Source organism: Typopeltis vanoorti, chromosome 12, assembly GCF_054136105.1.
Source record: "Typopeltis vanoorti isolate ZY-2024b chromosome 12, IOZ_Tvanoo_1.0, whole genome shotgun sequence".
Classification (NCBI taxonomy): domain Eukaryota; kingdom Metazoa; phylum Arthropoda; class Arachnida; order Uropygi; family Thelyphonidae; genus Typopeltis; species Typopeltis vanoorti.
Window position 1 is genome coordinate 68038935 of NC_143560.1, and position 14695 is coordinate 68053629.

Sequence of the window (14695 nt, forward strand, 5' to 3'; positions counted from 1 at the left end):
CTAATTCATTGCAGCTTTTTCCCCTAAGTTTAACTTCACTATTTTATATCAGAATCAGTTTGTACAGCTACTGTCAGTTGTATTAACAGAACACAGAGATATTGGAAGAGAATTCACTCTGTGGATTTTTAAAAAAATATGTTGTAAGCCAATTCAGGAATGTTTTTTTTTTTTTTTTTTCATTTCAGAGGTCAAGTTGACCAAGATGTGCCAAGAATTCCTACTCAAGTGAATGGTAATTCACCAGATTTACAAAGTGAGTATTTTTACTTTTAATGATTGTGTACTTATTTAGCTTACTATGTACATTTTCACTTGTAAACAAAAACAAAGTAGAATTTACAGACTTGGTTAGTAATTGAAAATATTAATAAAAAACTGAGGTGTTTCATTTCTGCTTGTCATAGATTACAAATCTATGAAAAGCAGAAATTCTTCATAACCATCCATGCCCATGACTGAAGAGTACACCTGCTCTCCACCCAACAAGGGCATGGATGCTTATGAAGAAAAAAAAATTAACATAGTTAATTTTTTTATGTGAATCTCTTTGACAAGGTGGAAAACCTACAGTACATTAGTGTCATGGGTGGGTTAAAGGTATGATAATATGGAAAATCCTGCTCTAATAGAGGCCAAAGAATTTTTACAACGACTTTAAGTCTTCAATAAGCAGAGCAGTGATGGTAATGTCACACTGAATGATCATATTCATCTATCACTTAAAGACATTAATAAACATTTATGTGCAAGGTGGGATTCTTATCATGATCAGCTTATCATATGGCACCCTGTCAAATGCCATTATAAAATTTAAAGAAAATGGCAGTATATGTATTTCTCTAAATAGCAGAGTAGGAAATGATTGTGAGACATACAAAAATATTTTGGGAAAATTTGGAGAAAAGAGCAAAGCTAATAATAATGGCAAATATCTGTTGGATTTCTGTTCAGGACATGGACTGGTTATTACTAACACCATGTTCCAACATAAAAATGTGCAAAAATTCACATGGAGAGAAGAGGCTAGGAATAAGAAAAGTCTCATTGACTATGTTATTGTTGATAGTGATGTTTTCTCCCTGGTGCAGGACACCAAAGTGTACAGAGGATTTGAAATTGGAAGTGATCACTATTTAGTCTTGAGCAGGATAAAATTGAATTTCATATTGAAAATAATAACATGTAAGAAAGTTTTAAAGCGAATAAAAGTTGAGCAGCTCTCAGATGTGAACTGTAGACTAAAATACACAAAGATTATTGAAAAAAAAATGAAAGAGTTTGAGAACAGGTATCAAACCGTGGAGAATCAGTGGCAAACTCTGAAGAAAACATTGATTGATTCTGCCAGAGAGGCATGTGGTGAGGTTGTCTGCAAGTATAAAAAAATCAGAACTTCCTGGTGGACACAGGAAGTTAAAGAGGCAGTGAAGGAAAAGAAGAAAGCATATCAAAAGTTCCTGTCAAATAAGTCAACTTGTGCTCTTAGAGAATATAGAGACAAATGCAGGAATGCTAAACACTGTGTAAAACTAGCTAAACAAAAGTCATGGGAGGAACTTTGGCAAGAATATAGAAAATAAATATCAAGAAGGTGGCAAAATATTCTGGAGGTTGTTGAAGAAGCTTAGGAATGGAGGAAAGAGTGCTGTAAAAGGAGTTAGAGATGATAAAGGTGACATGAAAACAAGAGAAAAAGATATCGTTGAAGTATGGAGTAATTACTTTGAAAAACAGCTAAATGAAACAAGCAGTGATGATAGTACAGTGATAAAAAACACTTACCAGGCATGCAGTCAGGAATACATATCCATACTCGAAGTAAAAAAAGCCATCAAAGGTTTGAAATGTGGAAAAGCAGCAGTAGTAGATGATATTCGACCAGAAATGCTGAAGTATGGTGGTATAAGAGTCTCACAGTGGTTGCACTGCATAGTCCAGAAAGCCTGGATGGAGGGACGAATTCCCGATGATTGGAGTAGAGCTCTCATAGTACCCATATATAAAAAGGGAAATAAAACTGAATGCGAGAATTACAGAGGTATTTCCCTACTGAGTGTTCCTGGCAAGATCTATGCAAGTATACTTGAGAAACAGTTGAGAAGAATTGTGGAAGAAAAGCTTGGTGAAGAACAAGCTGGAATCAGGCCAAATAGAGGCTGTCAGGATCAGATCTTCACTTTACGACAAATAGTCGAGAAAGCATGGGAATATAACAAAGATCTGTATTTAAGTTTTGTCGATTTGGAAAAGGCATACGACAAGGTGCCAAGAGAGATAGAGAAGCTATTCAATACGCTACAGTTATATAGTGTCAATTGGGCATTATATCAAGCAGTATGTAGTCTTTGTTTGAGTTGTAAGTCAGCAGTTAGAATTGAAGGAAGTACAGGAAGATGGTTCAATGTTAAATCTGGTGTGAGACAAGGATGTACATTATCCCCTCTGTTATTCATTATCTATATGGATCACATTATGAAGGAAAGTGGTATTAAACATGATATCAAAATTGGAGATGTTAATGTCAGCTCTTTGCTTTATGCAGATGATGTTATACTTCTAAATAAATCCGCAACAAGTCTGCAAGATTCTCTGACTAAATTGAATAGCTGTTGTAATAGATATGGTATGAAGGTCAGCAATAAAAAGATAAAGACAATGAAAATAGGCAGAATCATTGAAAATGTCAACTGTGTTGTGAATGGAGAACCTGTGGAACAAGTGAAACATTTCAGCTACTTAGGCACGATTTTTACTGAAGATTGTAAATTAAATATAGAAATAGACAACAGAATTAGCAAAGCTGGTATGGTGGGAAGTCAATTGAATAAATTCATATGGAATAAGAGAGAAATTAGTCGGAACACTAAATTAGCTGTATACAAGACAGTATTCAAACCCGTTTTAACTTATGGATCTGAGAGCTGGGTCAGAAGTAAAACACTTTACCAAAGACTAAAGACCGCAGATATGAGAGTCCTGAGAAAGATTATAGGCGTGAACAGATGGCATCAATGGCAATATCATATTAAAAACGAGGATATTAGGAAAGAACTTGACATTGTCAGCATCCAGAAATGCGTTAGCAGAGCTAATCTCAGGTGGTATGGTCACTTAAACAGAATGGGCGAGGAAAGATTAGCAAAACAATGTTCTCTGCCAGGTTGGCAGCAAAATGATCCAGAGGAAGACCAAGATATAGGTGGATTGATACGGTACAAAGTGCCTTAGACGATAGAAATATAAGATCTGATAATGTTGGAGTCTTGACAAGCAACAGACTGATTTGGAGGAAAATTGTAGATAGGAAGTTAGTAATGATGTAGTTTTTTTCATGTAGGAATTTGTACATGGCAGGAATTTGATGATGATGATGAAGAAAATGGCAGTATATGTCTTTCCTTCATAAGTTGCTGTTGTTACTTTATTATAAATGGCAATTAGATTACTAAAAGAAGAGCACCTCTTAACAAATACATGCTAATCCGGACAGATAACATTACCTGAATTTGAAAATGAAATTGAAATTGGACTATAGTTTGACACTTTCATTATACCATCACCCTTATGAAACATGGGACAATCTTGCCCTCTTTCCACTCCTTGAGCAGCTTTCCCATGGCCTCTCATTGAAAAGCCAAGTCAATGGAGTATCAGTTCTTTAGCACATTCTCTAAAAACTCGTAAAATCCTATCCAGTCCCATTGACTTATTGATCTTCCAATTACCAGAGGAGGGAGAAGATTGCCCTCCTTTCAGACAACTTCATTTAAAAGTCTTTCAAAGCAATTACTTCAGATATCCAGAATATTTTAATTTCACTTTTCATGTCACCATTATCTTTTTTTTTACTTTTACAGTTTTCTTTCTTCCATTTCCTTCCTACCATGTGCAGAGTGGAACTAACCACTCTCCAGCCAAAGGCTGTGGGTTCAAATCCTGCCGTGGGCATGAATGTTTGTGATTGTCTGTGGAAAAACTAGTAGTGGTCAGCTGTAGATGGCATTGGTGTAGTTGCAGTCAGTTGGTGGATGAGTGGTGGACACAGAGTTGTACAGTAGGTGCCCTCCCTTGATGAGTCTTTGGACTCCCTGGAATCCAAAGACTCATCAAGGGAGGGCAATAATAATAATAATAATAATAATAATAATAATAATAATTATTATTATTATTATTATTATTATTATTATTATTGTAATAAGGGGTGCTTAAGGGTCAAAGCTGTATAACTGAGAGGAGACCTCCACATAGCCTTTAAAGGAATGCGGAGAACCGACCAGGGCTTCTGACCTAATGTCCAATCCTCACCTTCTCATGGTGCACCCTGTTGGGTATCTACTTTGATACTGAACGAACGAGGATGGGCTGGCAATTTGGGATTTAGCCGACCAAATTGTATTCTTATTGGTTAAACCAAAATAAAAAATGATGGTACAACATGACAAAATTTCATGCCGGCTGGGGCGTCGCCCGGTTAAACAAGGCCCCCGTTGTTTTCGCCAGGGAACCAGGGCGAACAGCGAAAATTCAGCTACTGGAACAAATCTGGAACATCCAGGAATGTGTTAGCAGAGCTAATCTCAGATGGTATGGTCACTTAAATAGAATGGGAGAGGAAAGATTAGCAAAACAAGTGTTCTCTGCCAGGTTGGCAGGAAAACGACCCAGAGGAAGACCAAGATATAGGTGGATTGATACGGTACAAAGTGCCTTAGACGATAGAAATATAAGATCTGATAATGTTGGAGTCTTGACAAGTAACAGATTGATTTGGAGGAAAATTGTAGATAGGAAGTTAGTAATTATGTAATTTTTTCATGTAGTACTGTCATATCCTGTACACCCCTTGAGGGTACATGGCAGGAATTTGATGATGATGATGATGATTATTGTAATAATTTGGGGACCAGGAGATGTTTAGACAGCTAAGTTTGGCAAGTGCAATAAGAATGATTGTTATGGGAGATTTTCACTTCAGTAGTATAAATTGGAGAGAGGAAGATGCATGTAGCAATAGGGGAATGGAATTTCTAGAATTCTTGAGGGACAAATGTCTTAGGCAACATGTAACAGAGGGAACAAGAGGTTCAAAAATTTTGGATTTGGTTATAGCATCAGAAGAGTTGATAATAACTGAGTTGACGTCTCTCCCACCAGTTGGAGAGAGTGACCATATGGTGTTGACTTGGAAAATGAATAGACATGCAGGAGTATCAAAGAGACGGGAACTTATGTGGAATTATAAGGCAGGTGATTATAATAGTCTTAGACGTCAACTTCGGGAAGTTTCATGGAGGGAGGAATTGGAAGTCCGGTATATCACCAGGAAATTGTGAAAGAATATTTGTTATCAGCAATGGTAAGTTGTATACCACGAGTGAAGAAGAGGACGCAATTTGGAGTAAAGTGGATGACAAACAATGTTAAACAGGAATTGCATGTGAAAAAGAGGCTATGGAAGAGATATAAGGAGATAGGTGAAGAGATGCATGAGGAATATAAGACACAGGCCAGAAGAGTGACTAGTGTGGTAAGGAAAGCGAAACTGGAATATGAGAGGAGATTGGCCCTAAGATCCAAAGAAAATCCTAGGGAATTTTTTAGCTATGTGGCCAGTAGGAGGAGAAATGACTGTGGAAGAATGATATTGTGGGATAAAAATGGGAATAGAGTGACTGATGCAGAGGACATAGTGGAATTGTTCAATGAACACTTTATTGGAGTATTTCATCCTAGAGGAGTCAGTTTTAATGCTAGAGGGATAAGACTGGTACGAGGTCTGGAGGTACAGGAGGAGAGTGTGTTTCAGATACTGAGTACTCTGGATGTCAGTAAAGCGGTGGGACTGGATGGTATTTCGCCACGAGTTTTGAGAGAATGTGCTAGGGAATTGACAGTACCTTTAACGTGGCTTTTCAATGAAAGTCTGGCTTTGGCAAAGGTGCCCAGGGAATGGAAGGAAGGTAAGATAGTGCCATTGCATAAGGGTGGTAACAGACTGGAAGTGTCTAATTATAGGCCAGTCTGTGTGTCATCAGTAGTTGTTAAGATCTTGGAGAAAGTAGTGAGGGACCGTGTACAGCATTGGGCAGATGAGGGTAATGTTATCTGTGAGAAGCAACATGGATTTGTGAAAAGACGCTCTTGTTTTAGCAATATGCTAGCCTTTTATAATAAAGTTACAAGAACATTAGATGAGGGAAAGGCATATACTGCAATTTTCTTAGACTTGGCGAAGGCATTTGACAGGGTGCCACATGATAAGCTGATATTTAAGTTGCAGCACATGGGTCTGGATGTCAGATTGGTCAACTGGATTCAGGATTGGCTGTCTGATAGGTATCAGAGAGTTGTGTATGGTGGAGCAGTTTCCAGGAGGCAGAGGGTTACAAGTGGGGTCCCACAGGGCTCAGTACTAGGACCTATATTGTTTAACCTTTATATCAATGACATAGCCAGTGGATTGCAGGGGGATATTCAGTTGTTTGCAGATGATGTGAAGCTGGGAAGGATTATTAGTAATAGTGCAGATGTGGTAGCCCTGCAAGAGGATTTAAATAAGCTAGATAGATGGGCAAATGAATGGGGGTTTCAGTTTAATGCAGCAAAATGTAAGGTCTTGAGGTTTGGGAAACATCGATGGGATGCTGCATACTCTATGGGAGGAGTTATACTGGAGGAAGTAGGGGAGACAAGAGATCTGGGGTTGATGATTGATAGAAACCTGAAGTTTAGGGGACATATTACAAAGGTGGTGAAGGTAACACAGAGGATTGCTGCTATTATGAGAAGGACACTGACCTGCAGAGATAAGAGGGTTATCATTCCGTTGTATAAGTCTCTGATCAGACCACACTTGGACTATTGTTCTCAGATTTGGTCCCCAGGATTTGAAGGGGATAAATTAACTGTGGAAAGGATACAAAGACGGATGACAAAGATGGTTTCAGGACTGTACAAGGATAGTTATGAGGATCGGCTGAGAGAATGTGGACTGCAGAGTTTGGTGGATAGAAGAAGGAGAGGTGATATGATTGAGACTTTTAAACTGTTGAGAGGTGGTTACAGGGTTGACACTGGGGAGTTCTTTCGCTTGGTTGATCAGCAGGAAGGAGTGATGACAAGAGGCCATCCCTGGAAGTTACGAAAGGAAACTGTGAGCAAGAGGGTAAGGAGTGGTTTCTTTGTGTGGAGGGTGGTTGAGCCGTGGAATGCATTGCCTGATGGAGTGGTGGGAGCGAGAACGGTCAGTGAGTTTAAAGAGTGGTATGATAGACTTTGTGTTTCTCAGGGGGGGGGGACCTCCCCTCAGTGAGTCTTGACAGACTTTATGTCTTAGGAAGGACTTCCCTCGATGAGCCTTTTGACTCCTTGGAGGCCTGAATAATAATAATAATAATAATTTTGAATAGCCTCTAGTTCATTTTGCTACCATCCTGATATTTATCTTCTGTATTCTTCTATATTCTCATGCCTTTGGTTAACCACTTGCACATATCTTAGCTCTCTTACACTTTTCTCTGTATTATCTTAAGGCATCTCCCAACTTACTTGCTAGGAACTTTCATTATGCTTTCTTCTTTTCTACTACTACTACCTCTTTAACTTCTTGCATCCACCACAAAGTTCTAATTTTTCTATCCTTGCAGACGCTACGTGCATCCTTGTTTAAATCATTTATGTTTCCTTCAGTATGGCATTGAGTCTCCAAGGTTTGATTCTTATCTTTAAACTCATTCATTTTTTCTTGAATAATATCAAGGGATAGAATGTGATTTATTTAGTATTTTCAGGGAGAATAGAGCAAACAGGATGGGGGTGGGGTACTGCTAATGATAGCAGATAAATTGCAGCCAACAAGATTAGGGTACCAGGTAAGATGTGGATGATATGCATCAACGGATTAGTACAGTGAATGCAAGTCAAAGAATTATTATGGGAGATTTCAACTTTGGAGACTAGATCGGAAGGAGGAAAGATCACATGGTAGGAAGGAAATGGAATTTATATGTTTACTGAGAGATAATTACTTGAAGCAAAATGTGACAGAGAGGACTTGGGGTATGGGAGTGTTGGATTTTGTTATAGGATCAGAAGACCTGTCCATAACTGAGGTGGCTACATTGCCTCTGATTGGGGAAAGTGATCATGTGGCCTTGACTTGGGAGGTAGAAAAAAATGTGGAAATCCCAGTTAAGAAGGGGTATATGTAGAGCTATAAGGCAGGAATGATATCCAGCAGGTACTTAGGAGGCAGCTTGAAGCAGTACCAATGCATAAAGATTTGCAGGGAAGGATGTTCACAGTGAATGGGGAATAGTCAAGGGATATCTAGAGGAAGCAATATCATAGTATATACCCAAGGTCAGGAGGGTAAAACAAGTAGGAGTTAGATGAATGAGTAGTATCATTAAGCATGAGCTGCAAAAAAAAAAAAAAATGAAAATGTTGTGGAGAGTATATACAGAGAAAGATGACCAACTAACTCATGAACTGTACAAGGATCAGGGAAGAAAGGTGACTAGCATGGTAAAGAAGGCAAAATCAGATATGAGAAAAAAATTGCTAAACAGGCAAAAGGAAATCTGAAAGAGTTTTTAGTTATGTGGAAGTAGGAAGAGGAAGAATAACTATGGAATGATAACTTTAATGCAGAGAATGCAGATGGCAGAGAGATAATAGTGCAAACCAAATTGTTGAGCTACACAGTGATCATTTTGCAAGATTATATCATCCAGCTGAAGATATTATTATGACAGAAGTGACAGGGACTGATGTGAGAACATAGATTTATGAATTGGAGGTACTTAGTATATTGCAGAATGTGAATGCATATACACCTGCAGGATTGGATGGGATAGCAGCTCACATTTTAAGAGAATGTGCATGGGAACTGACGATGCATTTCACTAGGTTGCTTAATTTATGTCTCAGTTCCAGCAGACTTCAAAGAGAGTGGAGGAAGAAGGGCAAAATCTTTTACATAATGTAGAATCTAAATCTATGGTAGCAAATTATAGACCAATCAGTATTTCAGGAGTAGTGGTAAAAGTATTGCAAAAGTTGGTCAAAAAAAGAATTCAGGAATTGGTGGATAAGAATGTGATACTCTATGAGGGTCAGGTCATGCCTCAGTAATCTATTAACTGGTTTTAATAGAGTGATGGCTGAATTGGATAAAGGGAATGACTACATGATGATACTGCTAGATTTTGCAAAGGTGTATGACAGGATATCACATGAAACTCTATTATGCAACAAATGAGATAGATATGAATTTTGTGATATGGTTAAAAGGGTGGCTGATGGACAAATACCAAAAAAGCTGTATATGGAGGAGTAGAATACAGGAGAAGAAAGGTGACTAGTGATGAGCTGCAGGGTTATGTGCTTGGACCACTGCTATTTAATTTTGAAGGGAGATATTCAGTTATTTGCTGATGATGCAAAGTTAGGTAGGCTAATAGTTAATCAAGTGATGTAGAGAGCTTGCAGGATGATTTGAATAGGCTAATGGTATGGGAAAAACATAATGGATGTCAATTTAATGTGGAAAAGTGTAAAGTTAAACCTTTTGGGATATAAAGAAGCCAGGGTAGCTCACAGGATTACTTGGTTATTGAAGAACACACTAACAAACAGAGATAGGGAAGTTATCATTCCTCTTTTTTTTAAGCCTTGATATGATTACATCTAGATTACTGTGCTCAGATCTAATCAGCTGGGTTTCTTGGGGATAAGGAAGTGGTGGAGAGGATGAGGAAGCAAGTGACCAAGATGAAAATTGATTGAGGGCTTGTGGATTACAAAAGTTGGCTGATAAGCAAAAAAAAAGGGGGGGGGGAATATGATAGAAATATTTACGTTACTTAAAGGATTTTATAGGATTGATGCAGGATAAATGTTTCTGTACTTGGCTAGTATGGGCAGAATAAGAGGTCATCTCTGGAAGTTGGGTAAGAGTATGATTAGTAAGGGCACAAGGACCAGGGGCGAATGCTGGTCTTGAAATTCACACTTGCTCTTGTTATCATTCAGGGAGTGAGAGGTGCGATTGAAGTCTGATTAGCGGAATAATGAATTACTGACCATTTAAAACTATATATTTAGAAATTTGTGTACATTTAATCATACAAATACAACATTAATTTACAAATGATATTCTATCTTTTTCAATTTAGCTGACCTACTTGAATACAAATTCTACCCTATGGTTTTTCTTTATGAACTGGTCAATAACATCGTCATAAAAAGTTGGTTGTAACTTAATTTTCCCAAGCAGTATTTTCTCGATAGATAAAAGAATACTGTGAAAGAGAATTAGCGATAGATAATTCTCTTTCACAGTATTCACAATACGTGAATTGAAGTTCCATCTTGTTGGCGCTGCAGTGGGCAATTTCCTTTCAAGAAAGTTCTTAAGAGCAGCTGTCCTCTTTATAGACTTTGAGAAGAAAGCAGTAAGACCCAACATAGTTTGAAAGAACACTGTACACTCTTTGATATTGGAAGCAGATTGCTGTAGTGTTAAATTCAGCAAATGGCTGTAACAATGCATGAAAGTCGTGCACGGATACTGTTCTTGGATCCGTTTGTTTAAACCACTCACTTGACCAGCTAAGACAGCAGCACCATCATATGTCTGCACCATGAGTTTTTTCTCACACTTGTACTCCTTCAGAACTGCACTTATGTGTTCGAAAAGTGTTGCAACGGAGCGATCTTGGCTCACATCAATGAAACCCAGAAATCTTTCACGAACTTCATTGTTGCCATCAATGTAATGAAGAACAGTTGAAAACTGAGACTTGTTTATAATGTCAGAAGTTTCGTCCATAATTAGTGCCACAAAGTCCGTTTGCTCGATCTCTTTCTTTATTACCTCCATAACTACTGAGGTAATTGCAGCAATCAAGTCATTCTGAATGGCTGAAGATGTACCTCTAAAAATAGAGGACTTCTTCAAATGAGTTGCCAAAAGAGGATATTTAGATTAAGAAGTTGTACATAATTTCCTCTGTTTGCAGATATCAGGGACTCATCATGACCACAAAATGGTAGCTCTTGCTTTGATAAGTAATGGACAGCATCTATTAAGCATTTCAGAATTTCACAATTTTTTTTTCACCTTTTCATTATGCAGTACATCACTCACATGTTTCTGTTCATCAAGCTGGTGATCAATTCTTGTTCTTCTGAAGCTGTTTAATTGAAGAAAACATTTAATATGGTTGGCAGATTTTTCGTGCCTGGTAATAGACAATGTCAAAGTGTTTAAGTTGCTAAAACCACTTTTGCACCACACCCCATTATCACCAGAAAACAGAAGGCAAGGCCAACAAAGCAGCTTATTCAATTTCTTCGATCCCACTAACCAGTGGGTATTCTTGTACAGACCCTCACTGAACGAGTGAACATATTCTCTGTTTTTTTCCTTGTGATGAGTTTTATAATCTGCAGTGAAGGGCATGGCCTGCCGTTTTTTACAGTATCACTTTTCTCCTGAACACTCCTCTGGGAAAAAGGGATTTCTTAATAAACTCTCAATAACACACACTTTTAATGACTGTTCGGTATCCATCTTAGCTCCTCAAAATTAACAGAAGATATATGCAACAGTTTACATACACAGTCCCCCAGCAAAGCAGTTCACTTAAACATCCTGCACACTTGTAAAGGCTGGCTGAAGCTCACTCACTAGAGCTACTTTGACTGTGTATGGGCTGTGTTTAAGCAACAGAGTGAGACGACGTGGAGGGAGCGGAGATGGCTATGCGTACGCGCATGAAATCACAGTGCTGCAGCGAGGAGCTGGAAGTTCCCACAACTAAGCAAGCAAAGGTAGCTTGACTAGACGAGCAAGCATCGGCCTTTGATAAACAATGCAAAGCTCAATTATTGCCATGCAAGCTTAAGACGTCTTCTGTCTACAAAAATAAAAGCTTAAATGGAATGCTTATAAATCCATGCATTTATTGACAAATAAATATTACTTCTTTCTCGAGTATCGAGCTTGCGCAGCAAGCATAGCAAGTGTGGAGAATTCGCCCCTGATGAGGACTAGATTTTTTGCTTGGAGAGTGGTAAATGAATGGAATGGGTTGTCTGAGTCGTGAGTGATTTGTCTGTTAATAGTTTCAAGGAGAAACTATTAACACTTACTGTTCTCGTGGAAAGGCTTAGACGTTGGTTATGCATTTTCACTATATTATTTAAGGAAATTACAACGTACTAGGATATACATTAAAATAAATTTTAATATATTTCTATATTTCGGCAATGTCACGTTGCCATTTTCAAGAACTTAAGTACAAGACACGTGCATGCAGGCACAACAAAACAATAAGTGAGGAAGAAGTATGAAGCTATTATTTCTCCTAAAGTCCTGATGGTGCCCTCTAGCGGGCAATGTTGGTATTCTTGGGCAATTGGGCTGAAGGTCTTCTGATGTAGGTTTCCCAAATTTGAGGAAGTCTCATGCAGCCAAATTTGTTGAAGTTTGAATCGTTTCTTAGGGCTGAAGCTGATTCTATGAAAAGCCTTTCATATCTGTATTTGCTACGGTATATTATCCTGGCTTTCTTCCACCGTTAGTTGGCCACATGGCTCTGATGCACTCCTCTCCTTCTTAACACACTTAAGCAATCAACACCCCAGAATCAAATTCACCCTGGAAGAGGAAAAAAACAACTGCATTCCTTTCTTAGACACACTAGTCACCCGCCAGCCTGATGGAACTTTGGTTTTCTCAGTATATAGAAAACCCACCCATACAGGCAGATACATTCACCAACAATCCCCCTCCCCCCCCTCACAACAATATGGAGTCATTAAGACACTATACAACAGGGCTAAACTTATCTGCTCGAATGACAATGCCCTAACCACAGAACTAAACCACATTCTCAACACTTTCTCAGCCAATGGCTACCCCCCCCAAAAAAAATCCAAAAAATATTGAAACCAGTAAACCACAACCCCCCCCTCCCCCTCACAACAAGGATTACTCTAAATCCATCACCATACCCTATATCCGAGGCACCTCGGAAAAAATCACAAAAATCCTAAAAAAACATAACTTAACTTCTTGTTACAAACCATATAAAAAATTGCCATCCCTTATCCGCTCAACTAAAGACCAACCTCCCCCCCCCCAGACCTACCTGGTGTATACCAGGTCCCTTGCAGCTGTAAGCTGTTCTACTTTGGCCAAACAGGCAGGACAGCAAATATCAGAATTTCAGAACACAAGGACTACATCTGGTTTCACCAATACAGCCACTCTGGTGTTGCTGACCATGCGCTGGATACCTGCCATAGAATACGGTGGAAGAAAGCCAGGATAATACACCGTAGCAAATACAGATATGAAAGGCTTTTCATAGAATCAGCTTCAGCCCTAAGAAACGATCCAAACCCCAACAAATTTGGCTGCATGAGACTTCCTCAAATTTGGGAAACCTACATCAGAAGACCCTCAGCCCAAGAATACCAACATTGCCCGCTAGAGGGCACCATCAGGACTTTAGGAGAAATAATAGCTTCATACTTCTTCCTCACTTATTGTTTTGTTGTGCCTGTGTGCATGTGTCTTGTACTTAAGTTCTTGAAAATGGCAACGTGACGTTGCCGAAATATAGAAATATATTAAAATTTATTTTAATGTATATCCTAGTATGTTGTAATTTCCTTAAATAATATAGTGAAAACACTTACTGTTCTTATTAGCTTTGTTTTTTTCCTCCAAATTTTCCCAAAACATTTCTGTATGTCTGTATTCATTTTGAATGCTGCTGTTTAGATCTCAAACCAGAGCAGGTTTTATGTTTTCTTTATGTCAGCTGCCTTCTTCTAATGACTCAAAAAAATTCTATCTTACATAGAACTTCTGTGAGACTATAGACACAAATAAATTTCATTGTTCAATTTACCCATTTCAAAATCTTCCCACATGACTCTACTTGGAATTGCCTGCAAATGAAGAAGTTAATCTTCTTGTTTGGTTTTGAATGCTATTGCTACTCATTCCTTTCCTAATCACTGTTGCCCAAAGATAGCATACTGTACATATTAGCAGGATGCTTCAGTCTTCTTCATCTCAGCAACAATTATGTCCACATGATAACTCTCTGTGTCTTTTGCCATTTTGACTTATTTATCCTTGATGCTTCTTATGCTTACCAAGTGGTTAGCATATTTTCTCTACAACCAACAGGCTGCAAGTTTGAATCCCACCATGGACATGATTGCTTGTGGCTATCTTAAGGTGGGAGAAAAAGTTCATCTCACGGTGTGAGACTACTACCCTGCTTATTGGAGGCCTGAAGTGGCTTGAAAAAAGTTCTATGTTTGGTCTCTAAAGCAGGGTTTTCAGACCAGATAAAAAAAAAATTAATTAAATAATAAAATTGAAAAAAAAAATAAAAATATAAATTTTTTTTTTAAAAATGGAAAACGATGCCCACCCATGTATAGATTGTTGGCATCTATACATGTGTGGGCATCGTATAGATGCATGTACTAGAGGTTTATAAAAAATCTTTCATTAGTGGGAACCGTAAAAAGAAAAAGTTTATGGTTCCTAATTATCTCGTATTCTGCTGATGTTGAGTTTATTTTTGGTTTAAGGTATATAGAATGCAATTTGGTTGGCTAAGTCCAAGCCCCATTCTCAATCCTTCATCCAGTGGAGGCC

The 14695-nt window shown here is 38.3% G+C and overlaps 1 protein-coding gene across 1 annotated transcript in view; it reads left to right on the top strand.

Annotated features, from left to right (window-relative positions):
- The window catches only part of LOC150100865 (uncharacterized), a 583033-nt gene that overhangs the window by 253014 nt on the left and 315324 nt on the right, over nucleotides 1-14695 (top strand). The window contains exon 14 of the mRNA XM_090401746.1: nucleotides 189-256. Within this exon, the coding sequence (XP_090257872.1) occupies nucleotides 189-256 (68 nt within the window). The remainder of the gene's footprint in view (nucleotides 1-188; nucleotides 257-14695) is intronic.